This window comes from Aotus nancymaae, unplaced genomic scaffold (assembly GCF_030222135.1).
Source record: "Aotus nancymaae isolate 86718 unplaced genomic scaffold, 86718_ANA_hifiasm-v0.15.2.pri h1tg000009l, whole genome shotgun sequence".
Taxonomy (NCBI): Eukaryota; Metazoa; Chordata; class Mammalia; order Primates; family Aotidae; genus Aotus; species Aotus nancymaae.
In genome coordinates this window covers 8,306,824-8,334,723 of record NW_026988420.1, presented here as the reverse complement: position 1 = coordinate 8,334,723, position 27,900 = coordinate 8,306,824, and the positions used below count along the sequence as shown (strand labels likewise).

At 44.2% G+C, this 27,900-nt stretch overlaps 1 protein-coding gene and 1 pseudogene across 1 annotated transcript; one reads left to right on the top strand and one right to left on the bottom strand.

Annotated features, from left to right (window-relative positions):
- The first annotated feature begins 10,299 nt into the window (after positions 1 to 10,299).
- LOC135273838 (mitochondrial import inner membrane translocase subunit Tim8 B-like) lies at positions 10,300 to 14,504 on the top strand. Its single transcript, XM_064373483.1, has 2 exons — positions 10,300 to 10,611; positions 14,364 to 14,504. Exons 1-2 carry the CDS (start codon positions 10,300 to 10,302, stop codon positions 14,502 to 14,504), a joined length of 453 nt encoding a protein of 150 aa, XP_064229553.1.
- Positions 14,505 to 17,074: 2,570 nt separating this feature from the next.
- LOC105710368 (heterogeneous nuclear ribonucleoprotein A1-like) lies at positions 17,075 to 18,034 on the bottom strand (annotated as a pseudogene).
- Positions 18,035 to 27,900: the final 9,866 nt, after the last annotated feature.

Sequence of the window (27,900 nt, the reverse complement as noted above, 5' to 3'; positions counted from 1 at the left end):
CTCAGAATGAACTGACAGATACACGTGCAAAATTCCACGTCCTTTTTCTTTTCTTTGTGTCTGCAATGTTCTTCATTAGCGTCCTCTCACTTTTCAGCTACCACTGCTGGCTAGTTGGAAAAAATAGAACAACAATAGGTAAGTAGGTTAAAATAAATTATAATTACTTAAGACAATGACCATAAATGAATATGACATCTAGAGAAGGACAAGGTTCAGATGATGGAGAAGTGTAAGACAATTCTGAATTTGGAATAGGTGGCACATGCCTAATAATTCCAGCTACTTAGGAGACTGAGGGAGGAGAATTGCCTGAGCCCTGGAGGACAGCCTAGACAACATAAGGAGACCCAGCCTCTAAAAAATAACAATAATAAAAGAATTCTGTAGTAAAATTAATTGTGACTGGATGGGGACAATGGTTTTATAATAAAGGTTCATTATTTTGGAGAAGATTGAGGAAATGAGATTGACTTTTTAACATATTTTCAGTAGTGTGTTATATATCAAAGTCAAGAACTATTTTACAATTTTAATAAAGAAAAACTGTTTCTACATTTATATAGTGTCATTTCAAAAATTAATCTATGAGAGGCTGGGCACAGTGGCTCATGCCTGTAATCCCAGCACTTTGAGAGGCAAAGGTGGATGGATTGCTTGAGTCCAGGAGTTCAAGACCAGCCTGGGCAACATGGTGAAACCCTGTCTCTAATAAAAATACAAAAAAAAACTAACTGCAGTGAGCCAAAATTGCACCATTGCACTCCAGCCTGGGCACTGATAGTGAGACCCTATCTCAAAAAAAAAAAAAAAAAATTAATCTATGAGAGATAGACAGTAGATTTACATGCTTTAGGAAGTTTGCTGTCAAATAAAAAAAACCTTTAAATTCTCAATTACAGCTTATCTTTTAGCTAAAACATAACAATATATTTAATGTGCATATATATATATATATATTTTTTTTTTTTCCTTTGTTTTGATACAGAGTCTCACTCTGTTGCCCAAGCTAGAGTGAAGTAGTACCATCACAGCTCACTGCAGCCTTGACCTCCCGGACTTAAGCAGTGTTCCCACCTCAGCCTCCCAAGTAGCTGGGTCTACAGGTGTGCTACCACACCCAGTTAATTTATTTATTTTTCACAGAGACAGGGTCTCACTATGTTACCCAGGCTGGTCTCAAACTTCCAGGATCCAGTGATCCTCCCACTTCCACCTCCCAAAATGCTGGGATTTCAGATGTCAGTCACTTTGCCCAGCCCATATACATTCTGGTTTTTTTTTTTTTGAGACAGAGTTTCGCTCTTGTTACCCAGGCTGGAGCGCAATGGCGCGATCTCGGCTCACCGCAACCTCCGCCTCCTGGGTTCAGGCAATTCTCCTGCCTCAGTCTCCTGAGTAGCTGGGATTACAGGCACGCACCACCATACCCAGCTAATTTTTTGTATTTTTAGTAGAGACGGGGTTTCACCATGTTGACCAGGATGGTCTCGATCTCTTGATCTCGTGATTCACCCGCCTCGGCCTCCCAACAGCCCATATACATTCTTTACTTTTTTCCCCACAGTTTAACACATTTAACTGGCATATGTTCTGTGACTGAGGCTAAGGAATAGTGCTTTTGACATGCTTATTTTATCCATCTTTGTGTCAGTTGTCAGTGAAATTTATGTATTGTGTCACTAGTATTAGCATTTATTTTTTAGTTTGCCCATTTAAAAAAATGAAAACATAGGAGGAAAAGAAATGTTTTCAAGTAATTGCACAAACATTCCCTAAACAACAATGGTGGCGTTCCTCACTGAACTATTGGCATGTAAGAAGCACTGCTGTGTTATAATTGAAATATTTATATATCTGCTAACATACCAAGACACAAAATAAGGATTTTTATGGTAATGTTTTGTAAAAAAGTTAAAATTCACTTACAATCTACAGCCATGTATCTGCCAGGTAAGTTGGGTCTGCCAGCCCCGTCCTGCCTCAAAGTACTTTATTTTATATGTTCACAAAGCATATAGCAGAGAGAGGGTGCAGTTACCCAGAACAGCCTGTGGTTATAATTCGCATACTTCAGTTAACATACCTCAGCCAGGCCGGGCGCGGTGACTCACGCCTGTAATCCCAGCACTTTGGGAGGCCGAGGCGGGTGGATCACGAGGTCAAGAGATCGAGACCATCCTGGTCAACATGGTGAAACCCCGTCTCTACTAAAAATACAAAAAATTAGCTGGGCATGGTGGTGCGTGCCTGTAATCCCAGCTACTCAGGAGGCTGAGGCAGGAGAATTGCCTGAACCCAGGAGGCGGAGGTTGCGGTGAGCCGAGATCGCGCCATTGCGCTCCAGCCTGGGTAACGAGAGTGAAACTCCGTCTCAAAATAAAAAAGAAAGAAAAGAAAAAGAAAAAGAAACATGCCTCAGCTAACAACTATCTTGCAGCAAGGTCAGTGAAAGCTGATTATCTTTCGCTAGGTCCGACTGCTCTTCTCGGAGACATACCCATTCCCCTATTACGGTTTCACTTCTCTTGGAATTCAGCCAAAGTTGAGAGCAATCTTGCTGCTGATCCGCCTAGATTGGGTGGGCCACTCTGGCTCTCTACGGTTGGTGGAAAGCAGTTTTAATTACAGAAAGACTAAGGGATTTGGGGGAAGACATGTAGATGCTTTAGTATTGGATCATTTTAATGTGTTACTGAGCGGTGTTTTAAGTTACGGTGGGCTTCCTGTGTGAGGATTTCTCTGTCCTTCTCCACTGTTGAACTCTCCTCCAGTTCCATCATGCTTTCATCCCTTTCCCATGTAAACAAAATTTCTTATCCCTATTAACTATTTTTGTCCTCTTTATAGAATATTCTGCCATCTCTTTACATTTAATTGAAAATGACAGAAAGGCAGCCTACAGGCAAAGTCCAGCCCTGAAGTTCTCCCTAACTAATAAAATCTGTGTGACAGATTTCACAAAGAAAACCAGATTTCTTCATTTCAAAACCGATAAATCTAGTAGTCAAAGGCGCATTTTCCCACTTGGCATCAGTGAAATGGAACTAAGCAGTGGTGGACTGCCCTAGATAGGGCATGGATTTAGATAGGGCGTGGACACTGTCATTTGCCACTGGTCTTGCTAGTCGTGCCTTTGTTTCCTGCCCAGCCCCTGTAAGTATGTGAGAGATTGGCACTTCCAGGGAACCTGCTGTTCTCTTCAGCAATCTTTTCCAAACTTCTTTTTTTGCCAGTGGCCACAGTAAGAAATGCAGCATTTTACATCGTGACTTAGAACGTGCACAAATATTTACAAAATTATATAAATAAAATAAGCAAAAGTTTCACAAAACCTCATTAATCTCTGCTATGTGAACTGTATTCTGATATTTTCTTTTCTAGTTCCTTAAAAGGAAATGCTGGTTGCAAGTCATTCAATTGATTATGTGGCCTATCAAGCTGTTTTAACCCACGCTTTGAAAAACATTGCTTAGCACACCACTTTTTTACAGCTTCATCTCCCACAGCCCTCGTCTTTAGCTAGTTCTCCACAGCTACATTGAGATGTTTGTTTTTGGATCCTCTGAAGGGTGTCTCATTCTGCTGTATCACTTCTGTCGTTTTCATAATTGCCACCAACCCACTTTGAGATCATTTACCCACATTTGGTGAGTTCCTACATTTAAGCTAATGCCACTATCCCAATTAGGCAAGCTAGTCCCTTTGATTCTGGTGGCCACTCATTTCCACAGCCACACGTTGAGCTTTTTAATCCCTTAGAACTGAAGAGCCTCTGAAAATGAAATTTTAAACCTGAATATGTTATTCGCTGACTATTTGCTGTATTCTGATGTGCTTCTTGAGTCCTCCATTCTCCAACAGTTTTCTCCCAAGTTTTTCTTTCCTTTCTGGTTTTATTTCTCACCCATGTCCATTCTAGATCCTTTGCTAATTCATGGCTCTGGTTATCCAGCCGTCCTCTTTATCCCATATGCAGTGGGGCTGCTGAAAGCTGTTGAAGGATGTCTTACTTCATAAGGTTTGCTATAGCTACAGATTTAAGACGTTAGGCCTCATTGAGGACCTTAGCTCTGTTTGGCAGTAATGTCACATGTTTCCGGTCAGGTCCCTCAACTATTACCCAAGACGATTATTCCAGATTTTCATAATTCTCCCACTCTCCTTATCCATTTTATGAGTCACTAATAGAAAAATTAGAAGAAATTACAAGTAACTCTCATCTTCACATGTTTATAGCCTCATACAAACATTTCTTCTTTCACACCCATCATTCTCAACTGCCTCTAACATCTGAGGAAGAAAGATGCCTTTTCTGGTATTCAAGGGTAATCTTCACAATTTTTCTAGACTCCTTTCCATCTTCTCTAGGATCCTTTTCTTCAGTTTTTATTTTACTTTTTATGTCAGCAATCCCTCTCAATGCCCTGGCTTCTTATCCGTATCTTATAAAACACACTGAAGTGTATTCCATTTTTAAATTAAAAAAACATTTTTTGTGAAGCCTGTATCTTTCTCCAGACCTCAGTCTACATCACTTAATAACCAAGCTTGAAATAATGGTCTAGTCACCCTGAGCTTGCTCACCTTTCCCTGCAAGTACCCCCAAGGCACACATATGTCGCCATCCAGACAAAATTATCTTCCTCTCTTCACCTCTGTGCTCCCCAGTACATCAGGACTATGTTATCACTTATTACACTGTAATTTTGCTAGACTCTAGGTTCTTTGGTAGGAATTTTGTGTAATTTATCTCTGGATCCCAAATACCTGGTACTGTGCTATCAGGAACATAGTAGGAGACTCATAAATAATGAGTGAAGTTTCAGGAGTTAGGATATGTTTTAGAAATAAAAGCCAAGTAAGAGATAGCACACAATACTAGATTTTCAGTAATATTAGATAATTATTTTGACATGTTATTTTATAAGGTTGATGAAATATTAAATGTGCTATTTTTTCCCAAGAGGAGTTTCAGAAGTTTATCTTTTAATTGCTACCAATATATTATTTATTTTAAATTATATTTATAGTTTTTAAGTCAAAGATATAAGCAAGAAAATTGGTGCTTTCCATCCCGCCTATGATTTTTAAATATATTAATTAGCTTATATATATATATATATGTATATTTAACAGAATTATTCCACTCACCCACATTTTCATATGGACCTGACGGAAATGGTTTCTCTCTTGGATATAGTAAAAATTGGAGACAAGTCTTTGGTGATGAAAAGAAATATTGGCTACTTCCAATATTTTCAAGGTAATTTATAAAATGTGGGTCTCAGAGATTATGGAATCTGTGGTGCTCTGTTTTTCTGGTTAAATGTCTTCAGATTTAGAGATTATAATGCATATTGATAGTCTTACAGGCTTTGAGAATGAAAACTCAAAATGTCTTTTTCAAACATAATATACTTTATTTTTCACTTTTTAATTAGATAAGGTTAAGGAGAATTTAAATACATATTTGAATGGCAAATAGAAGAAAAAGATTTTTCCCTCAAAATGAAAATAAGTTGTTTGAAGTAAAAAAAAATTATAAAAATTTATAGTTATCACCCACAACTTCAAAGATCCTATCACAGAAGTGAATTATGTATTCTGATGTGTCCTAAATCAAAGACCAACCACATATTGCAATTTTATCCCAAATGTAAATGAGAATGTATGCTTGAGATGATTTATAGTTTCCATTTCTTTCTAATTTCCATCCATTTTAGGCCAGCTATGTACCAAAGTCATCATAAAGAAGTCAAAAATATATGAAGATTGAGTGACACATTTGTAAGAGTTATGAGTTTTTTCCCTCAATTAACGGGGGGCTCCAGGATTCTCTTATAGATGACTGTTCAACTTGTTTTTACATGAAAACACAAATGTTTTGTTTTATTTTTCCCTGCATGAGAAGTAACAACCCACCATAAAGCGAAGGGCACCCCCCACCCCCCTCACCCGCCACCCCCACCCACCAAGCCATCCTTGCTCAGCGGGAGAGAGGAACTCTTTGCGGGGAGCAGGTGAGAGTGGTGCTAAGATTTGGGTTCTGGTTTTAAGGAGTTATCTAAAGGTTAGTTCTGAAAGAAGAAGCAAAGGGGACTTTCTCATGGAGGAATGTAAGCATATGGGACAGTAGGTGATGAATCAGGAATCCTTGGATTGGTTCAATAAAAGCCTGGGTCCTGATCCAGGATGCTTGTCCCAAAAGGGGCCCCACATCCTTGATTAAGAAGGAAAGAGTGAGACCACTGTGAAGGGCGATAGTCGAGGATGGGGGGCAGAGGGAGTCTTTGAATCTGTGGCCCGCCAGGGGCTTACTGTCCAGCTTTGATGTGAGCAAGAGCCCCTCTGAGGAGCTGCCTACTAGTTCCCTCCACAGCAGCTCAAAGACAGGAGCGCCTGATCGGCCGCCTGCCTGGGAGACAGATCTGTCACAGGCCAACTAGGGCACAAGACCCAGGGCCAGATAAATCCCAGAAAGATCCCTGGCAAGCTGGGGGATGACCTCCTACCCCTTTGCTTGAGCAGGCTGGAGGACAGGAGCTGAGACTCACTATTCCCTATTTCTGTTTACCTTCTCTGCAGTGGGAACAAAGGAAAAAATTTGGGAGTGACAGGCATGTGCTCACACACTCAAAGACACACTTGTTTATACCTGCTTGTTCACTATTTGAGCAGATTCTTGCTTAGCAATAACTGGGCTTATCTCCTTGTCTTAAGGAAGCTGTTAGGCCAGGCATGAGCCACCACGCCTGTAATCCCAGCACGAGGTCAAGAGATCGAGACCATCCTGGCCAACACAGTGAAACCCCGCCTCTTAAAAAAAAAAAAAAAAAAAAAGGAAACTGTTAAGAGTGTTATTATAAGGTAGTAGAATTTAAATGTCTCTTGCATGGTGAAGCACGAATGTGTTATACTACTCTAAATGTAGAAATGCACATTTACAAGTAAGACTGTCATCCTCTTTCTGTATTTCATCTTAACATTCAGTCTTCTGGCAACACTCAAGAACTTCATAAAAGATCACCATCTTGCACTTAAGTTCTACAGATAATGTTGAAATCCTGCACGAGATTTAGGAATCTCAGGCAATGACATGCCATAACATTGCTATTAGGAAATGTGTAATATACTTTTCTGTCATTATCAGTGGAAAGTCAAAAAAACAAACCCGAATGATAAAAGCATACTGTTAATTAAGGAATTTAAGAGCTGCAAGCGACCTTCGAAATCCTAGCACCTCACCTTTTTAATTTCTTATAATCATGATGTAAAATATAACACTTTCACTGTAGAAAATTTGGAAATATACAGAAGATATTTAAAAGCAGGAAGAAAAAAATCACCCACAATTGTACCACCTAGAAGAGGCCACCATTTTTTTTAACACTTTGCCGTATGTAAAATGTTTGTTATATGTATTTTTTTCTTTTTCTTGCTACAAAAAATAGTGATTGCCAGGCGCAGTGGTTCACGCCTGTAACCTCAGCACTTTGGGAGGCTGAGGCGAGCGGATCACCTGAAGTCGGGAGTTCGAGACCAACTTAACCAACATGGAGAAACCCTGTCTCTACTAAAAATACAAAATTAGTTCGGGCATGGTGGCACATGCCTGTAATCCCAGCTACTTGGGAGGCTGAGGCAGGAGAATTGCTTGAACCCAGGAAGCAGAGGTTGTGGTGAGCCGAGATTGCACCACTACCCTTTAGCATGAGCAATAAGAGCAAAACTCCATCTCAGAAAAAAAAAATTGAGATCATGCAGTTTGTATCCTTCACCTTTATTTAACATTATATAGTGATAATTTTGCTTATTAAAAACTTTTTGAATATGGAATTTTTATTGATTGCATAAAATATGACAGTATGGCATAGAGTCATATTTGTAACCATCATCATATTATTGAAAGTGTAATTCCTTTAAAAAATACTACTTTTAGATCTGCTAAATACTTTGTACATAAATGTTTGTCGCATTTTTAAATTGTTTCTGTAGAAATTGTTGCCAAATTGTGTTCCAGCCAGGTGCGGTGGCTCACACCTGTAATCCCAGTACTTTGGGAGGTCGAGGTGGGTGGATTGCTTGAGGTCAGGAGTTCAAGACCAGCCTGATCAGCATGGTGAAACCCATCTCTACTAAAAATACAAAAACTTAGCTAGGCGTGGCGGCAGGTGCCTGTAATCCCAGCTGCTTGGGAGGTTGAGGCAGGAGAATTGCTTGAACCTTGGAGGCAGAGGTTTCAGTGAGCAGAGATCTCACTACTGTACTCCAGCCTGTGCAACAGAGGGAGACTCCATCTCAAAAAAACAAAACAAAACAATATACAAAAAATTGTGTTCCAGAAAAGTTATAACAATTTTTATCAACAACACGAGAGTGTCTATTTCAGTGTACCTTTCTAGAATCAGAGTATTACCATTTCTAATAATGGTAATGGGTAATAGAAAATAATGTTATTTTAAGAAACAACTCTAAAGCTTCATTTTCTTTTTTCTTTCTTTCTTTCTTTTTTTTTTTTTTTTTTTTTTTTGAGACGGAGTCTCACTCTGTCTCCAGGCTGGAGTGCAGTGGCGCGATCTCAGCTCACTGCAACCTCTGACTCCCTGGTTCAAGCAATTCTTCAGCTCCTGAGTAGCTGGGATTACAGGCATGTGCCACCACGCCCAACTAATTTTTGTATTTTTAGTAGAGACGGAGTTTCACTATGTTGGCCAGAATGGTCTTGTTGGCAGGTTTTGGGGTGCCGAGGAGCGCTCAGCTTTCTCCCCAGTGGGTTCCAGGTTCTTGGTCCCTCGCTCTCTCAAGAATGGGAGAGAGGACCACGGCCGAGTGCTCATAAATACCGGACCCAAAACCTGTTTGCAGAAAGTGATTTATTTAGGTAAAGAGAGAAACAGGAGAAGAAGAAAGAAACAGCTAGCTCTCACACTGAGTGAGAAGGGTTTCCAGAGGGGGAAAACAGAGAAGGAAAGCTCCTCTCACACTGAGCGAGGGAATCCGGAAAGATGGAATCCAGGAGACGAAAACAGCTCCCACACTGAGTGGAAGGGAACAGAGAGAGATGGAGTTTAGGAGGGGAAGACAGGCTTCCACGACAGTGTGGAAGGGGACCCCAGAGGGGAAATCCGACCGGATGAGAGAGACGAGGGCTTTTAACCTGGGAGGAATTCCCACCTTCTCCAAGCCCCGCGCCCCGCCCCCGCCCCCGCCAATGAAAAGAATTCCTTTAAACTTCAGCTGGAGTGATTGACTTGTGATCTTTTCCTGTGGCCGCGGAAATTAAACAGAAACCGTTAAATCTCCAGGACGGAAAGGCATGGGAGGGGCATGGCGCTGGAAGTTCTTGCCTTCAAAACTACGCCCCCTTGTGGACCCAGAAAGGGAACACATTCCCTCAGTCTCAATATCCTGACCTCCTGTTCCACCTGCCTCAGTCTCCCAAGGTGCGGGGATTACAGGCGTGGGCCACCGTGCCTGGCCTTAAAGCTTCATTTTTAGGAGACTGAGATTTTAGAAGCTGCTCCTTTAATTCTTATGACTTAGAGTCAGATTAGACACAAAATAAATGTCATGAAAATGCTACTATTCTTTGAAGACTTTATAGTTTGTAGATGCTGAGAATGTGGTGAAATGGTAAACTCTGCATAGCCTTAACTTACAGAGTGCTAGAGTTTTGGGCTAAAGAGCTGGTCACCATTGAGCATCTAGCACAACTGATTGGGCTTCTCGGACTGTTTCTGGAGAGGCCTGGATCTCGGCACTGACTGTGTCAGTCAGGAAAGGAAAAAAACGTATCTGCTTGTTCCTAAGGTCATTGGTCAAAGATTCACCCCATGGGGTTCTATTTCTCTGAACTTACTTTGGGTTTCTCAAGTGTGGGGGACCGGGGTCCTGTGAGGTGGGTGCCATTTGGGCTGCCATGTGGCGCTGGCAGGGTCCACAGACAGCTGGTCTCTGCTGGTCACAGACAGCTGGACACAGCGGGGTGAAGCAGGCGTCCAAGGGTATCCAAAGATTTGGAGTGGTATGTAAGAGGTGTCTACACAAGTAACAAGGTAAGTAGAGTTAACTGGGCCTTCAATACAGAGGTTGACAGAAACACAACTGCAAATGAACCCGATTCGATTCATCACGCAGTAACTCCTCCAGATGAATGCCAAATTCTGTGCTGTTTTGAATGCCCTGCTGACACATTGCTCTAGTCCGATGGTTCCAGAACTTTTTGAGCTTAGGATCCCTTTACACTCTTAAAAATTATTAAGGACCGGTCGGGAGGTGCCGAGCCTGAGGTGGACAATGGCGGAGCTGGGTGAAGCCCATGAAGCGGAATTGCAACGCTTGGTGGCTGCCGAACAGCGGAAGGCGCAGTTTACTGCACAGGTGCATCATTTCATGGAACTATGTTGGGATAAGTGTGTGGAGAAACCAGGGAATCGCCTAGATTCTTGCACTGAAAACTGTCTCTCCAGCTGTGTAGACCGCTTCATTGATACCACTCTTGCCATCACCAGTCGGTTTGCCCAGATTGTACAGAAAGGAGGGCAGTACGCCATCCCCCAGGAGAATGACAGAAGCAAAGGACTTGTTATCAAGCAGACTGAAGGGCCAGTAGGGGAAGGTTGTCAGCCCATTGTCAGGTCAGCATCAGGCTGTTATCAAATCTGTTGGTGCTAAAAAGTAAAAGATGATATGTTCAAAGAGTGAAATTTATTTATTTGGAATTCAGAAATTCCAGTCTGTATCACATCAGTTATTCAATAAATGTGAATTCTCCAACTAAAAAAAAAAAATTATTAAGGACCTCAGACAAATTAATATGTGTGAAGTGAGGGGACAGAAAGGAAGTGCATCTATCATATTAAAAATCATATTAAAGATCATATTTATATATATTAAATTTATCTATCATATTAAAAATTAAAATAGAGAAAATTAAACAATATTTATAAATGGAAAAATGGCCATTATGAACCAACTACATGTTAACAGAAATAATATGTGTTATGCAAAATAACTGTATTTCCCAAAATAAAAATTAGTGGCATCAGTGGCATTGGTTTACGTTTTGCAAATTTCTTGAATATCTGGTTTAATAGCAATAATGGAATTTTTTTTTTTGAGATGTTGTTTTGCTCTGTCACCCAGGCTGGAGTGCAGTGGTGTGATCTGGGCTCACTGTGACCTCTGCCTCCTGGGTTCATGCGATTCTCTTATGGTGAGAGAATAGCTAGGATTTACAGATGTGCACCACCATGCTCAGCAAATTTGTTAGTATTTTTGTATATTTTTTTTATTTTAGTAGAGATGGAGTTTAACCATGTTGGCCAGGCTGGTCTTGAACTCTTAATCTTGAGTGATCTGCCCACCTCGGCCTCCCAAAGTGCTGGGATTATATGCCTGAGCCATCGCATTCAGTCACAGTTGGTGGAGTTCTTATTTCCCCTTCCACGTTTGACCTGTCACAGTATGTTTTGTTTGAAGTAGATGGAGAAAGTCCGGCATCCCCCAGGTATGCAATTGAAAAGGGGGACATACGTGGTGCCCCTGAAGTCCACAGACCACACTCTGGGAACTGCTGCTCAAGTCTAAGTTGCAAGTTTTTCAATTATGTGAACAATGCTCTAGCAGAAACCAGTACTGTATGCACTGAATAGGCTAAATTGTTTAGAAAATCGTTTCCTAGGAGTTGCTATAAACCAAATGACTCATTTAAACGTTTTTATTACTTTGACAAATACTTCAGCTCTGCAGCCTGTTCCTTTTTAAACCAAATGCTCTTGCCTCATTACACAGCTGTAGTCTGCACAGCTCTGGCCACCAGGTGGCTCCTGCCCCCAGCCTTTTCTAGAAGGAACCGCCTTTTCCGGATGGTTCATTCCTACGTAGAGCCCTAGCCTCTCAGGGCACTTGCTCAGGGAAACTTAATTTTGTTCACCATAAGAAAAGAGTCAGTTGCGGGAGGCCCAGGCAGGCGGATCACCTGAGGTCAGGAGTTTGAGACCAGCTTGGCCAACGTGGCAAAACCCTGTCTCTACTAAAAATACAAAAACTAGCCGGGCATAATGGTAGGCACCTATAATCCTAGCTACTTGGGAGACTGAAGCAGGACAATTGCTTGAACTTGGAAGGCAGAGATTGCAGTGAGCCGAGATCGTGCCACTGCACTCCAGCCTGGGCAACAGAGCAAGACTCTATCTCAAAAAAAAAGAAAAAAGGCCGGGCGCGGTGGCTCACGCCTGTAATCCCAGCACTTTGGGAGGCCGAGGCGGGTGGATCACGAGGTCAAGAGATCAAGACCATCCTGGTCAACATGGTGAAACCCCGTCTCTACTAATACAAAAAATTAGCTGGGCACGGTGGTGCGTGCCTGTAATCCCAGCTACTCAGGAGGCTGAGGCAGGAGAATTGCCTGAACCCAGGAGGCGGAGGTTGCGGTGAGCCGAGATCGCGCCATTGCACTCCAGCCTGGGTATCAAGAGCGAAACTCCGCCTCAAAAAAAAAAAAAAAAAGAAAAAAGAAAAAAGAAAAGAGTCAGTAGAGTAAAGGGAGGATTATTTCCAGGAAACAGGAAGTTAAGAAAGAACAGAACTATGTTTAATATGGGAGGTTGTTAAAAAAAGAATATAGACCAGGAGCAGTGGCTCACGTCTGTAATCCCAGCACTTTGGGATGCCAAGGCAGGCGGATCACCTGAGGTCAGGAGTTCGAGACCAGCCTGACCAACACAGTGAAACCTCCCTCTACTAAAAATACAAAATTAGCCAGGCATAGGGGCGCATGCCTGTAATCCCAGTTATTCAGGAGACTGAGGCAGGAGAATCACTTGAACCTGGGAGGCAGAGGTTGCAGTAAGCTGTGATTGCACCATTGCACTCCAGCCTGGGCGACAAGAGCAAAACTCTGCCTAGAAAGAAAAAAAAATCTAAAAGAGTTGGTGCGAATACTGTAAGAAGTATTATTTGGCACCTTCATTCTGTTACCGGCTAATGTAGGTTTTTCCTTCTCTTACTGCTTTTAACTAACATGTTTGGCCAGGCATGGTGGCTCACGCCTGTAGTCCCAGCACCTTGGGAGGCCAAGGCAGGTGGATCACTTGAGGTCAGGAGTTCAAGACCAGTCTGGCCAACATGGTGAAACCCCATCTCTACTAAAAATACAAAAATTAACTGGACACAGTGACTCATGCCTGTAATCCCAGCTGCTCAACAGGCTGAAGCAGGAGAATTGCTTGAACCTGGGAGGCAGAGGTTGAAGTGAGCCCAGATCGCACCACTGCACTCCAGTCTGGGAGAGAGAGTGAGACTCCATCTCCAATAAATAAATAGTTTAAGTGACATGCTTAAATTGGATATCATCTCTGCTAAAATGATTCCCTGTCAACTCGAGTTATGTACTAGAAACCACATGGGATAAACAAAGAGGTGGTGGGGAATGCGCCCCTCCACCCTGAGAGACAGGAGGCGTGGGTGTTTTCACTCTAGCACACACTCGCTGTGACACTGCAGGGTTATTTCTGTTTCCTAACCTGAGTGATCCGCCCCACTTATAAGAGACGGCCGATAATCCTTAACTGGCCAGAGGCTTCTTTCCAAATCACCTTGTGTCTGGAGTTCCTGGCAAGCCTTGAGATATATGATTCTATGATTCTGTTTCAATCTGGTTGAGTTCTTTAGTTGCAAGCAACAGAAACCAACTTTGGTTTCCTTAATAAGACTCATAGGGCCCTTCACTACCTGGGCCCTGCCTGTGTCTCCAGCCTCAAATCTCCTTCAGGCACTGTGAAGCTCCAGGAATATGGTGACATCCCCCCACAACATGTGTGCCGGCCCCTTCTCTGGCCTCTCCTGCCTATCAGTAGGTCTCAAGTAGGTAGCACTTGCACTGGGCTGCCTTTCATGACCTCCCCAGTCTGGATGGAATCCTCTCCCGGGTGCTCCAGCACCAGCTTCCTCCACGTCCTCATTATACCTTTGAGACTATTGTGTTATAATTTCATAAATGCTTTCCCCTTCTGAGGCCCGGGCAGAAGGAAGCATGTCTGCGTTCCTCACGGGTAGCCCCAATACACAGTGCAGTGTCTGGCTCACAGCAGGTATGCAAAATATATTTATTGAAGGAACAGAGGAAGGGAGAGAAGACATTTCTTCTTGGATAGTGCCAGTCATATATTGGGTGTTCATTAAACACTTGTAGCACTGAACTGAGAACGTGGAGCCCTTTAACAGGATCCTCAAAACCTCATAAAATAAACACAGATAATGATAGGATTTTGCCGAATATAGAACTCAGCGGCAGATTTGAAATTTGAACCATAACATCTTGGATTTGACTTCTTTTGTGCTTCTCTTGTTGAGAAAAGGGAAATGCTTTCTTCACCCAGGCATCCACAGTGAGAACTAGCCTGGAGGGTGCTGCTCAGTACGTGGTGCTGGTTAGAGAAGAACCCCGGTGGGGGCAGGGTGTGGAGAAACGGCGGAGAGCCGAGGAGGGCTCCGGATAACTGCGTTCTCACAAGACCAAAGGAAGGGGAGGGGAGATCTGGCTGCGAGTGCCTTCGGAGGGGGTGCGAAGAGACCAGGAGTCCTCTGCGAGGCTCTGGAGCGCCCGGCCAGACGGGAGGCTCATGCGCCCCGCGCCGCTGCGGCAGGACCTAGCGGTTCGCAGCCCCTGAAGGGCCTGGCCGCGCAGGGGGCAGCCAGGACAGGCGAACCCCCACCCCCACCCCGTGTTAGCGGTCAGCAGAAAGGGCGACACGGACCGGGGTTCCGGGCAGCCCATCTCGCCCACGGAAGACTCCTGGTGACTGCGGCCGGGGAGCAGGCGACGTGACCACACACCCAAGGCCTCTCTTTATTTCAAATTGCGGTAAAAAAGACATGACATAAAATACCATCTTAGCTATTTTTTAAATTTTTATTTTATTTTCGAGACGGAGTTTTGCTCTTGTTGCTCAGGCTGGAGTGCACTGGCGCAGTCTCGGCTCACCGCAACCTCCGCCTCTCGGGTTCAAGTGATTCTCCTGCCTCAGCCTCCCGAGTAGCTGGGATTACAGGTGTGCGCCACCATGCCCGGCTAATTTTGTTTTTATTTCAGTAAAGATGGGGTTTCTCCATGTTGGCCAGGCTGGTCTTGAACTCCTGACCTCAGGTGATCCACCTGCCTCGACCTCCCAAAGTGTTGGGATTACAGGTGTGAGCCACCGCGCTCCGCGCATCTTAGCCATTTTTAAGTACACAGTTGAGTGGCATGTGAGAGCGTTCACATCGCTGTGTGGCCATCGTCATCACCCACCTCTAGAACCTTCCTCTGCCTTCGCTGCAACTGTTATACACTAACTCCTGGTTCCCACTCCGCTTGTCTCTGTGAATTCACCTCCTCTACATATGGCATATGAGTGGAATCACACGGTATTTGTACTTTTGTGACTGGCTTATTTCACTCAGTATAATGTCCTGGAGGTTCATCTATGTTGTAGCATGTGATGGGATTTCCTTCTTTTTTTTTTTTTTTTTTTGAGTCTTGCTCTGTTACCCAGGCTAAAGTGCAGTGGCACAATCTCGGCTCACTGCAACCTCTGCCTCCCGACTTCAAGCAATTCTGCCTCAGATTCTTAAGTAGCTGGGATTACAGGCACCTGCCACCATGCCTGGCTAATTTTTGTATTTTCAGTAGAGATGGGGTTTCCCCATGTTGGTCAGTCTGGTACCCACCTCAGGTAAGCTGCTCACCTCGGCCTTGCAAAGTGCTGGGATTACAGGTGTGAGTCACTGCGCCTGGCAATTTCCCTCTTTTTAAAGGCTGTGTAATATATCCCACTGTATGGATGCACCACATTTTTTGGTAACAATTCATCCATCGATAGACGCTTGGGTTGCTTTCACCTTTTGGCTGTTGTGAATGATGCTGCTATGAACAGGAATCTGAAGATTTGGGCTCAGAGCACAGAGGTGGCATGTAAATTGTGTGAGGCAACTCTCTCAGCCCTGAGTTTTCTCAAATGTAAAATGAGATGTCAGTATTTACTATCTTTCAGGTTTGTGGCAAATATAAAATGAGATCATGGACATAATAGTATTTATAAGCTGAAAAGTCTCACCTCATGCAAACTATTATGATTTTTGTGACCAGCCATTATGACCAATGGAACATATGATTTGTGATGGTTAATTCATGATAGAAGCAGATGAGGAGAAGATCTCTGCAATAAAAACAAATGGCTAGGCCAGGTGCGGTGGCTCACACCTGTAGTCCCAGCACTTTGGGAGTCTAAGGTGGGTGGATCATGAGTTCAGGAGTTTGAGAACAGCCTGGCCAATATGGTGAAACCCTGTCTCTACTAAAAATGCAAAAAGTAGCTGGCCATGGTGGCATGCACCTGTAGTCTCAGCTACTTGGGAGGCTGAGGTGGGAAAATCACTTGAACCCAGAAGGCGGAGGTTGCAATGGGCAAAAAAAAAAAAACACCTTTTTTTTTTGCAGGTGCAAAAAAAGAAAAAATCTACATTGACCAGTTATGGTGGCTCACGCCTGTAATCCCAGCACTTTGGGAGGTCAAGGCGGATGGATCACCTGAGGTCAGGAGTTCAAGACCAGCCTGGCCAACCTGGTGAAACCCCATCTCTACTAAAAATATGAAAATCAGCCGGGCGTGGTGGCACATGCCTGTAGTCTTAGCTACGCAAGAGGCTGAGGCAGGAGAATCACTTGAACCCAGAAGGCGGAGGTTGCAGTGAGCCAAGACTGCAACATTGTACTCCAGCCTGGGCAACAGAGCAAAACTCCACCTAAAAAAAGAACAAAAAAAGGAAAAAAAAATTACATTAAAACCCTTTGGTGGAATGTTTTACACTTTCCACAGAACAGAAACTAAAATAATCTGTTATACAATTAGTCACAAATACGGTCCTCGAGTTTTTTGCCCATACACATGAGCATTTGTCTAAAACATGGCTTCTTTGTAGCGCTAGGCCCTGCAGCCACTGTGCTTGGCTGAGCTCACAAATCTGTTGTAACCTGGAGCTTCCGTGTCATGTCTCTGGCTCTCCTCTCCTGCTAAGCTTTGTCTCCTGATTAAAATCTTCTGCCACTGCCATAGCTACTGCTGCTGCTGGAACAGCCACAGCCACTTTGGTTTCGTGGTTTGGCAAAGTACTGGCCACCACCACCATAGGGGCCAGAGCTTCTGCCTCCAAAGTTTCCCCCCTTCATGGGTCCAAAATTTGAAGACTGATTTTTGTAGTTGCCAAAATCATTGTAGCTTCCACCACCTCTAAAACTGCTTCCGTCCGTACCAAATCCATTATAGCCATCCCCACTGCCACCATATCCACCACCACCACGGCTGCCACCAAAGCCACCACGACCACTGAAGTTTCCTCCACGACCAAAGTTGTGATTCCCACCGAAACCACCTCCACGACCACCACCAAGGTTTCCAGAACCACTTCGACCTCTAGCTGGATGAAGCACTAGCCATCTCTTGCTTTGACAGGGCTTTCCTAGTTTCACAGTTGTGGCCATTCACAGTGTGGTATTTCTGAATGACACTCTTATCCATGGAGTCATGGTTGCCAAAGGTTACAAAGGCAAAGCCCCTTTTCTTGCCACTGCCTTGGTCAGTCATGATTTCAGTTGCTTCAATTTTTTCATACTGTTCAAAAGAATCTCTTAAGTGATGTTATTCAGTGTCTTGTTTAATGCCACCAACAAATATCTTTTGCACGGTTAAGTGGGCACCTGGTCTTTGAGAATCTTCTCTTAGACAGCTCTCTTTGGTTCCACAGCTCTCCCATCCACCTTGTGTGGCCTTGCACGCATGGCTCTATCCACCTCCTCCACAGTGGCATACGTGACGAACCCACAGCCCCTGGAGCGCTTGGTGTTTGGATCTGTCATTACCACACAGTCCCTGAGCCTTCCCCATTGCTCAGAATGGCTCCTCCGGCTCTCATCTGTTGTTTCAAAGCTTAACCTTCCGATGAAGAGTTTCCTCACCTGTTTGGGCTCTTCAGGAGACTCTGACTTAGTCATGATGGCAGGGGGAAGAGAAACTTTAAGGATGCTTCTTCGGTGGTGTCCATGGGCAGAAAGAGGAATTTTTTTTTAAGAGACATTGTCTTGCTATGTTGCCCAGCCTGGAGTGCAGTGGCTATTCACAAGTGCAAGCATAGCTTACTACCGACATGAACTCCTGGGCTCACGTCATCCTCCTGCCTCAGCCTCTCAACTAGCGACAGGTGCACGACACTCACCTAGCTAAGGAACTTCTATTAAAAGACTCCAGAAATATCACTTCTCAGGTATATTCCACTGAAGCTGCTTTACACCTTACCCCATGTTCCCATGTTCTGAATTGTAGATCTATGTGTAGATTCTATGTGACCCTTCAGAATAATTTAAGTGTGTTAAACATTGACTTAAAAAGGAGAATTGTTGTAGCTGGGTGCGGCGGCTCATGCTTGTAATCCCAGTGCTTTGGGAGGCTCGCTCTAGTGAGACCAGGAGTTTGAGAGCAGCCTGGCCAACACAGTGAGATCCTGTCTTTACCAAGAAAGAAAAAAAAAAGAGAGAGAGATTTGTCATGGAATCTTTTTTATTTAATTGTGGTAAAAAAAATCATAACATTTACCATCTTAACCAAGTGCACAGTTCAGTAGGGTTAAGTATATTGTTGTGCAACCAATCTCCAGAACGTTTTCATCTTGCAAAAATGCAACTGAACCCATTAAACAACTCCTCGCCCCGCCCTCTCCCCAGCTCCCGGTAACCAGTTTTATTGGTTTGTTTACTTTGAATGAAGGCTTTCTACTTTCTGTCTCTATATTTTTTCTCTTTGATTTTGACTAACTTAAGGACGTCTAATATTTGTGGGTTTCATTCTTGCTACCCAGACTAGGGTGCAATGGCGTGATCTTGACTCACCGCAACCATCACCTCCCGGCTTCAAGTGATTCTCTTGCCTCAGGTACCGGACTAGCTGGGATTTCAGGCATGTGACACCAAGCCTGGTTAACTTCGTATTTTTAGTAGAAATGGGGTTTCTCCTTGTTGCTCAGGCTGGTCTCAAATTCCACCTCAGGTGGTCTGCCTGCCTCAGCCTCCTAAAGTGCTGAGATTACAGGTGTGAGCCACCGTGCCCAGCCGTATCTGTGTTTTTGTGAGTGGCTTATTTCACTTAGCATAATGTCCTTCAGTTTAATCTATGTGTAGCACAAGAAGACAGGGTTTCTTTTGTTTATAAGTATTCCATTGCATGTATATACCACATTTTGTTTGTCCACTCATCTGTTAATGGAAATTTGGGTTGTTTTCACTTCTTGGCTGTTGTGAATAGTGCTCCTATAAACATGGGTATGTCTCTTCAAGAGTTGTCATGAAATCTTACAACAAAAAATCTTGAGAGGTAGAATAGCTTAACAGATAGAGTAATTTGGTCCTACTCTGTCCTTTTACATATGCGCACACTGAGGTGGGACCAGTTATGGTAAAATGATTTGGTGATAATAATCACCAACACTTTATTTATTTTCATTTTTTTTTTATTTATTTTTTGAGATGGAGTCTTGCATTGTCCCCGGGCTGGAGTGCAGTGGTACAATGCTTGGCTCATTTCAACCTCCGCTTCCCAGGTTTGGGCGATTTTCCTTGCCTCAGCCTCCCAGTTACAGGTGCCCGCCACCACCCCCAGTTAATTTTTTGTATTTTTAGTAGAGACAGGGTTTCACTATATTGGCCAGGCTGGTCTCGTACTCCTAACCTAGTGATCCGCCCACCTCAGCCTCCCAAAGTGCTGGGATTACAGGCATGCACCACTGTGCCCGGCCATCACTAACACTTTAAAAGGATACAGTTAGCCAGACACTTGGCTGAGTATGTGACCTGTATTGTGTTGGTAGCCCTTACCAATAAAACCTCTGAGATAGATACTAGTATCATCTCCATTTTATAGATAACAAAACTGAAGTGCAGAGAGATTAAGATTATATATATATAATCTTTATATATAATATATATTATATATTACTTTCTATATATTTATTTTATATTTTTATATAAATATATATTTTATACATGTGTATTACATATTATAATATATATTTATATATAACAAATGTTTATATTTTGTACATATTTGTTATATGTATAAAACATTATATGTATAAAATATATAATAAATATATATTTTTTTGAGATAGAGTCTTGCTCTGTCACTCAAGCTGGAGTGCAGTGGCATGATCTCAGTTCACTGCAACCTCTACCTCCCAGGTTCAAGTGATTCTCCTGCCTCAGCCTCCAGAGTAGCTGGAATTACAGGCACGTACCACCACTCCTGGCTAATTTTTGTATTTTTAGTAGAGCCGGGGTTTCATCACGTTGGCCAGGCTGGTCTCGAACTCCTGACCTCATGATCCACCCACCTCGGCCTCCGAAAGTACTGGGATTACAGGCATGAGCCACGGAGTCCAGCCAACACTATATTTAATAAGGGCTGGGACCTCCTCTCTGACCCTAGGGTGGAGGAGCCACTAACAACGATTAATTCTCGTTCATTTATTCAGCAGACATTTCTCAAGTGCCTACCACTGCCACAATGTACTAGATCCTGGACATACACAAACAGAACTTCATGTTTGCCCCCAAGAAGCTGGCAGTGTAGGAGGAGCCATTGGCTTGCCCACGATTTCAGCGCAAGGTGATTGGTGCTGTACTAGTGGTTCACAGGTGCTGCCACTGAACTCCAGGAGGGGGACTGCTGAGGGAATGGATGGATGGGGAGGCCTCATCTCTGAGCCCTTGAGCTGGATGTCTAAGTGTGTGCAGGCATTTTCAAGCGGAAAAAGTGGAGGGAATGAACAGTATTTGAGGTAAAAGAGATGTATGCAGAGGAATGGGAGTCTGAAAGGCTATGTGCACTGATTTGGTCGGCTATAGCGCAGGTGTGCAGGAGAGGGCAGGGGATGGAAGCCCCTAAGCTGTCTCAAGCACTTGGCCTATACTGTTCATTTAATATCACAATGCCTCTGCTATTCTCTCTCTCTCTCAGAGAGAGGGTCGTGCTCTGTCACCCCCATAGAGAGGGTGTGGCACAATCATACCTCACTACATCCTTGAAATCTTGGGTTCAAGCAACCCTCCTGCTTCAGCCCCCTAGTAGCTGGGACCACAGGTGTGTGTCACCAGCCTAGCTAATTTTGTAATTTTTAGTATAGACAGTTGAGGCGGAGAGTGGGTGGCGGTTCATCTCACCCAGGCTGATCTCGAACTCCTGGGCTGTGGCAACAATCCTCCTGTCTCCACCTCTCAAAGCACTGAGATTACAGGCGTCAGTCACCGAGCCAAGCCAGTTGTCTTCATTTCATATTAGGAACACTGAGCCTCCGGTTAAGAAAAACACCCAAGGTCACACAGCTTCAGGCAGACTGGGAATCTGAGCTTCAGGTGCCACTGAGGTGAGGCAGCCCACCAACGTGGGGCTGAGAAGTTATGCCTTGACCTCTGGGGCATTGGAACCCCACAGAAGGCATCTACTGGGACTGAATTACCCAAGTTGGGGCTATTTCCTGAGGAAATGCAAAAGGAGTTCAGCTCGGGGCAGCAGTCCAGAGAGGGGACGCAGCTGGGCCTGCGGAGTGGGGGCTGCAGTGGGCCCAGGAGCAGGTGCCACCCCGCCCAGCGCCACCATGCCGTGGACACTCCAGCCCTCCTTCGTGGAGTTTCTCCTGTCGTGCCTTCTTGCAGGAGGTGAAAATAAGAGGCCACAAACAAGGACACGTGGCTTGCAAGCCTGCCTGAGTCCCCAGTTCCCAGTGCCCAAGGACACCAGGGGTGCTGCCCAGCTTGTGTCTGCTCCCCGCCTCTGCCTCAGTGTCTCTCCAATTGCTGTCCTTGCTGAGCTGTGACTGGAGTCTAAGGGCGTGTGTGCTTTTTTTCTCAGCAGGAAGCTGGTGGCTGCATCACATGATGGTAGTTGATTTTTTACCTGGTATTTGGGTAGATGAAAGTAAAAAAAAGTTTGTGTCCAAGGAATGACTGTAAGGCTGGTTGCCTCGCCGGGAGCTCAGATGCACACCCCGCCCCCCTCTTTTTTCTGAAAGCTCGGACATGCTCGGGCATGTTCCCTTCTCCCCTTCTCACACAGCCTGGCCTTCCCTTAAAGAACCCAGTATGCAAGTGGGGGCTTGTGATTCTAGCCAATAGCAGCCAAGTCTTTCTAGCCAATAGCAGCCAAGTAATTCTAACCAATAGCAGCCAAGTCCTGTATGCAAACAAAGGCTTGTGACCTTACCCAATAGTAGTCCTGCTCTCCCACAACCAATCGAGCTCTCTCACTCCCTATAAAACCCCACGTCTGAGAGGAGTCTGTGCGACTTCTCCGGCCCCTCCTGTCGGACCACAGAATCTCACCCGGGAGCCTGAATAAATTCCTTCATATTGGATCTTCTTGTGTTGGCCTCAGTTTCTTCCTTTTAAACTCAGCAAGAACAAACCTTACAATGACTATCTACTAATTATTGACTTTGTGTGTCCTTCCCAAAGCAAGGTGGTGTTTATTTTGTAAAGACACTCCATGCTACTATGAGATGAGATTTAAGATCATAGGGTTCCCAGGGAGAACAGAAATGGCCTCAGCCTACAGGCTAAACTGTCTTTAAAATTCAGAGTCTGCTGACCAAATACCAGAAATGAGCTTCTCTGGGCAATCTGCAAGATCCCGGGTAGACAGGACCAGAAGGCTGACCTTGGCCTGCACACTGTAGCTCCCAGCGCGTGTAGCCAGTGCAGAGGAAGGCCCTCATCTTCATCTGCAGGAACCTACCTCTCTGGGCCCAGAGAGCCTTGCTCTGGCTCCACAGGTGCAAGGAGGAGACACAGTATTGGCATTTGCTCTCAGCCTCTTTTGTTCTTTGGTGTTATTTATTTATTTTATTTTTTTATTTTTTATTTATTTATTTTTTTGAGATGGAGACTTACTCTGTTGTCCAGGCTGGATGGAGTGCAGTGGTGCAATCTTGGTTCACTGCAACCTTCACCTCCCTGGGTTCAGGCAATTCTCCTGCCTCAGCCTCAGTGAGGCTGGGATTACAGGGGCCCACCACCACGCCCGGCTAATTTTTGTATCTTTTTAGTAGAAATAGGGTTTTGCCATGTTGATCAGGCTGGTCTCAAACTCCTGACCTCAAGTGATCCACCCTCCTTGGCCTCCCAAAATGTTGGGATTACAGACGCAGGCTACCACGCCTGGCTGTCTTTGATACCTGTTTATTGAGGATTATGATTATGTATAGCATAGCCTTGGGCACTGAGTGATGGGAACGGTGAGGAGAAAACAAATGTGTGGAGCATACAGGCCTGGCTTGAAGAGCATGGAGAGGAACACTGAATTCAACAGAAACTATGGGTGCCTACCATGCGCTTGGCACTGGGGAGTCAAGAAGTAAGACACTTCACTTAACAAAGATCACAAAACACAAACATTAGTTTGACAAAAATCTTAGATCTAATATGAAAGTAAAAGCCAAAAACCTTCTAGAAGAAAACACAAGAAAATTTCTTAATCAGCTTAGGATAGGAAAAGATTTCTTAACAAGAACACAAAAACTTTCACTATACAAGAGAAAAATGGGCTGGGCGCAGTGGCTCACATCTGTAATCCCAGCACTTTGGGAGGCCAAGGCTGGCAGATCAAGAGATTAGGAGATTGAGACCATCCTAGCCAACAAGGTGAAACCCCGTCTCTACTAAAATACAAAGAGTTAGCTGGGTGTGGTGACATGAGTGTGTCTGTAGTCCCAGTTACTCAGGAGGCTGAAGCAGGGAAATCCCTTGAACCCAGGAGGCGGAGGTTGCAGCAAGCCGAGATCGTGCCACTGCACTCCAACAGCCTGGGTGACATACTCCGTCTCAAAAAATAAATAAATAAAAAATTTTTTAAAAGAGAAAAATAATAAATTGAGCTTCATCAAAATCAAAACCTTCTGCTCTTTAAAAGATATCATTAAGCAAATTGGATAAAATAATCTCAAAACAGGCATCTAACAAAGACCCTGTATGCAACTCAGCATGTTGAGTTTTCCATCTTAGGCATAATCTCATTACAGTGTCTCCCACTATACAAGGTGAGAATTTAACTTTTTTTTTTTTTCTTTTTTTGAGACAAGGATCTGTCACCTAGGCTGGAGTACAGTTATGTAATCACAGCTCACTGCAGCCTTGACCTCTCCAGCTCAAGCAATCCTCCCACCTTGGCCTCCCTGGTAGCTGAGACCACGGGCACACCACACCCATCTAATTATTATTATTATTTTTAGAGACAGGGTCTCACTGTGTTGTCTAGGCTGGTCTTGAATTCCTGGGCTCAAATCATCCTCCCACTTCAGCCTCCCAAAGTGTTGGAATTACAGGCGTGAGCCACAGCGTCTGGCCAACTTTAACTTTCAAACCCTCTGCACCCAAGTCTCATGATTGTGGTTCCCATCCTTTCATCTTCCTAATACAGTATTGTCATAATTTTGGTGAAATCACCAAATGCTGTTGTTGAAGCAACCTCTTCTAGAGTCTCCATCACACCCTATGTGAATGGCCTGCCATCTCCCGGAGGTGCACAGCTGTCATTCATTCCGGATCACTTCTTTTTTTTTTTTTTGAGATGGAGTTTTGCTCTTGTTACCCAGGCTGGAGTGCAATGGTGTGATCTCTGCTCACCACAACCTCCGCCTCCCATGTTCAAGCAATTCTCCTGCCTCAGCCTGGGTAGGAGGCAGTACCTCTTGAGTAGCTGGGACTACAGGCGCGTGCCACCATGCCCGGCTAATTTTTGTATTTTTAGTAGAGACGGGGTTTCACCATGTTGACCAGGATGGTCTCGATCTCTTGACCTCATGATCCACCCACCTCAGCCTCCCAAAGTGCTGGGATTACAGGCGTGAGCCACCGCGCCCGGCCCCGGATCACTTCTGCAGCGTCGCTGGGATGCTTTCCTCTTCTCTTTTGTTGGATACCATTTCTTGGACCTCACATCTTCCCCCAGATGCAAACCTTCTTTGGTTTGTTTGTTGATTGTTGTTTAGCTTTTTTTCATAACCATAACCTTGACGCTGCAATCCAGCTTTGGATTGATTGCAATCCAATCCAGTAATATTTTCCTTATTCCCCAATCTAGGTGGGGAATATTTTCCTTATTCCTCGGGGAATAAGGAAAATATGGAACCCAAAGAACTGCAGTGACAGCACAAAGATTATAGGATATTCTGAGCAAATGGGGTGGAGGCGTGCTCTCCTGAGCTGTGGGAGGAACGGTCTGGTGGTTAAGAGAAACACAGATCAAGTTTATTAGAGCTGTCCATGGTCTCGCTGCTTCTGGACTGAGAGCACTCCATGGCTTCCGTAAGATTCATGCCCTCTTGCAACTTGCTAAAGACCACATGCTTGCCAGCCAACCACTCAGTCTTGGCAGTGCAGATGAAGAGCTGGAAACCATTTGTGTTGGTCCAGTATTTGCCATGGATGAGATGCCGGGACCTGTATGCTTTAGGATGAAGTTCTCCTCATCAAATTTATCGCTGTAGATGGACTTGCCACCAGTGCCATGATGGTGTGTGAAGTCATAAACCCTGGCACATAAACCCTGGAATAATTCTGGGAAAGCAGGAGTCCTTATAGCCAAATCCTTTCTCTCAAGTGCTCGGAGCACAGAAGTTTTCTGCTTATATCATTGAAACTGCTGTCTTTGGAACTCTGTCTGCAAACAGCTCGAAGGAAAGCAGGCCCAGTGGCTTGACAGCAGTGTCTGGGAACATAGTGAGGCTGGCCAGGTGCAGTGTCTCACACCCGTAATCTCAGCATTTTGGGAGGTCGAGACGGGAGAATCACTTGAGCCTAGGAGTTTGAGACAAGCCCGGCCAACATGGAGAAACCCCATCTCTCCTAAAAATACAAAATTAGCGGTTCTTGTGGCGCGTGCCTGTAATCCCAGCTACTCGGGAGGCTGAGGCAGGAGAATCACTTGAACCCGGGAGGCTGTGATTATGGTGAACCAAGATTGTGCCATTGCACTCCAGCCTGGGCAACAAGAGCAAAACTCTGTCTCAAAAACAAAAAACAAGCAAACAAACAAAAACCTGAGTGAAAAAGTCAACGAGACTTTCCAAAAAGTGGAATAAAAAGAGACAAGGATGATAGGATATAAACATAATACCAGTGGGTCCATTGGGGAGATCCAATATCTAGCTCATAGGGATTGCAGAACAGAGTGGGCAAATGGTTAAAGACGTAATGAAGAACAATTTCCCAGAACTGAAGACCACGCCTCTAGGTTGAAAGCTCTGAGAGTGATCAGTACAATGAAAGAAAACAGTCTATATCAAGGAACATCATCATGAAATGTACAATACAGGGCATACAGAAATTATCCTAACTGCTTCTAGGAAAAAAAGAGGGGGATGTCGCTCACACGGGCTTGAGAGTCAGGACAGCGTTAGTCTCGCATAGGAGCACTGGAAGCAGGGAAGGACAGCACTGATACCGTCAAAATGCAGGGCTGGATTTTATCCTAGAATCTTATACTCTCTCATATTTTCAGTCAGGTAGACAAGGAACATTTTCACACAAGCAAGGACTCAAAATGTTTCCAAGAATAAATAAAGAAAAAGGAAGATACAGCATTTGGTAAAAATGAGCTCCAATACAAGAAAGTGACAAAGAGAACTCCCAAGATGACAGCTGTCTGTCAGGTTTGGAGAGCCTCCAGTCCAGACTGCAGGAGGAGGCGGACGGCATTCGTGCTCCTGGAAAACAGCCTGGTGTTTGACAGATCCAATGTAGAAAACGGAAAGAAAAGAAACGCTGTAGGTTCAAAGAAAACAAAGCAAATGAAAGAAATAAGGTAAACTGGGCACGGTGGCTCAGGCCTGTAATCACAGCACTTTGGGAGGCCAAGGTTGGTGGATTATCTGAGGTCAGGAGTTCGAGACCAACCTGACCAACATGGTGAAACCCCCGTCTCTACTAAAATTATAAAAAAGTCAGGCATGGTGGTGGGCGCCTGTAATCCCAGCTACTTGGGAGGCTAAGGCAGGAGAATCACTTGAACCTGGGAGGCGGAGGTTGCTGTGAGCTGAGATCATGCCACTGCACTCCAGCCTGGGGAACAGAGCAAGACACTGTCTCAAAAAAAAAAAAAAAAAAAATGAAAAAAAGGAATAAGGTAAAAAGTCCAAGAGGAACAAAATTTTGTAAAATAAGAAACTATAATCACAACCTATGATTTGGCTCAAAGACTATGTTAGCGTAGTCAATAATATTTACATTGCCAACCGATTTAATTAAAAATTGTGATAGGGCCGGGCGTGGTGGCTCATGCCTGTAATGCCAGCACTTTGGGAGGCTGAGATGGGCGGATCACGAGGTCAGGAGTTCGAGACCAGCCTGGCCAACAAAGTGAAACCCTGTCTCTACCAAAAATACAAAAATTAGCTGGGCATGCTGGCGAGCACCTGTAATCCCAGCTACTCAGGAGGCTGAGGCAGGAGAATTGCTTGAATCCAGGAGGCGGAGGTGGTGGTGAGCTGAGATCGCTCTACTGCATTCCAGCCTGGTGACAGAGCGAGGTTCGGTCTCAAAAAAAAAAAAATTGTGATAGAACTACATAGGGAAATAGAGCTTGGGGCAGGGAATATAAGAGAATGACCACACTATGAAGTTGATATAAAATATTTAAAATAAGTAAATCAAGAAATATCAATAAATGCCTATAATGGAGATGCTAGAAGAAATAACTTTGAAGTGACAATAGTGGCTGTGTTTGCAGAGCAGGTAATGGCAGGGGATGCACAGAGGCTGTTGTGTTTTAGTAATCTAACTTGAAAAACGTGTATATTTGCCATGGTTATAAAATTGAA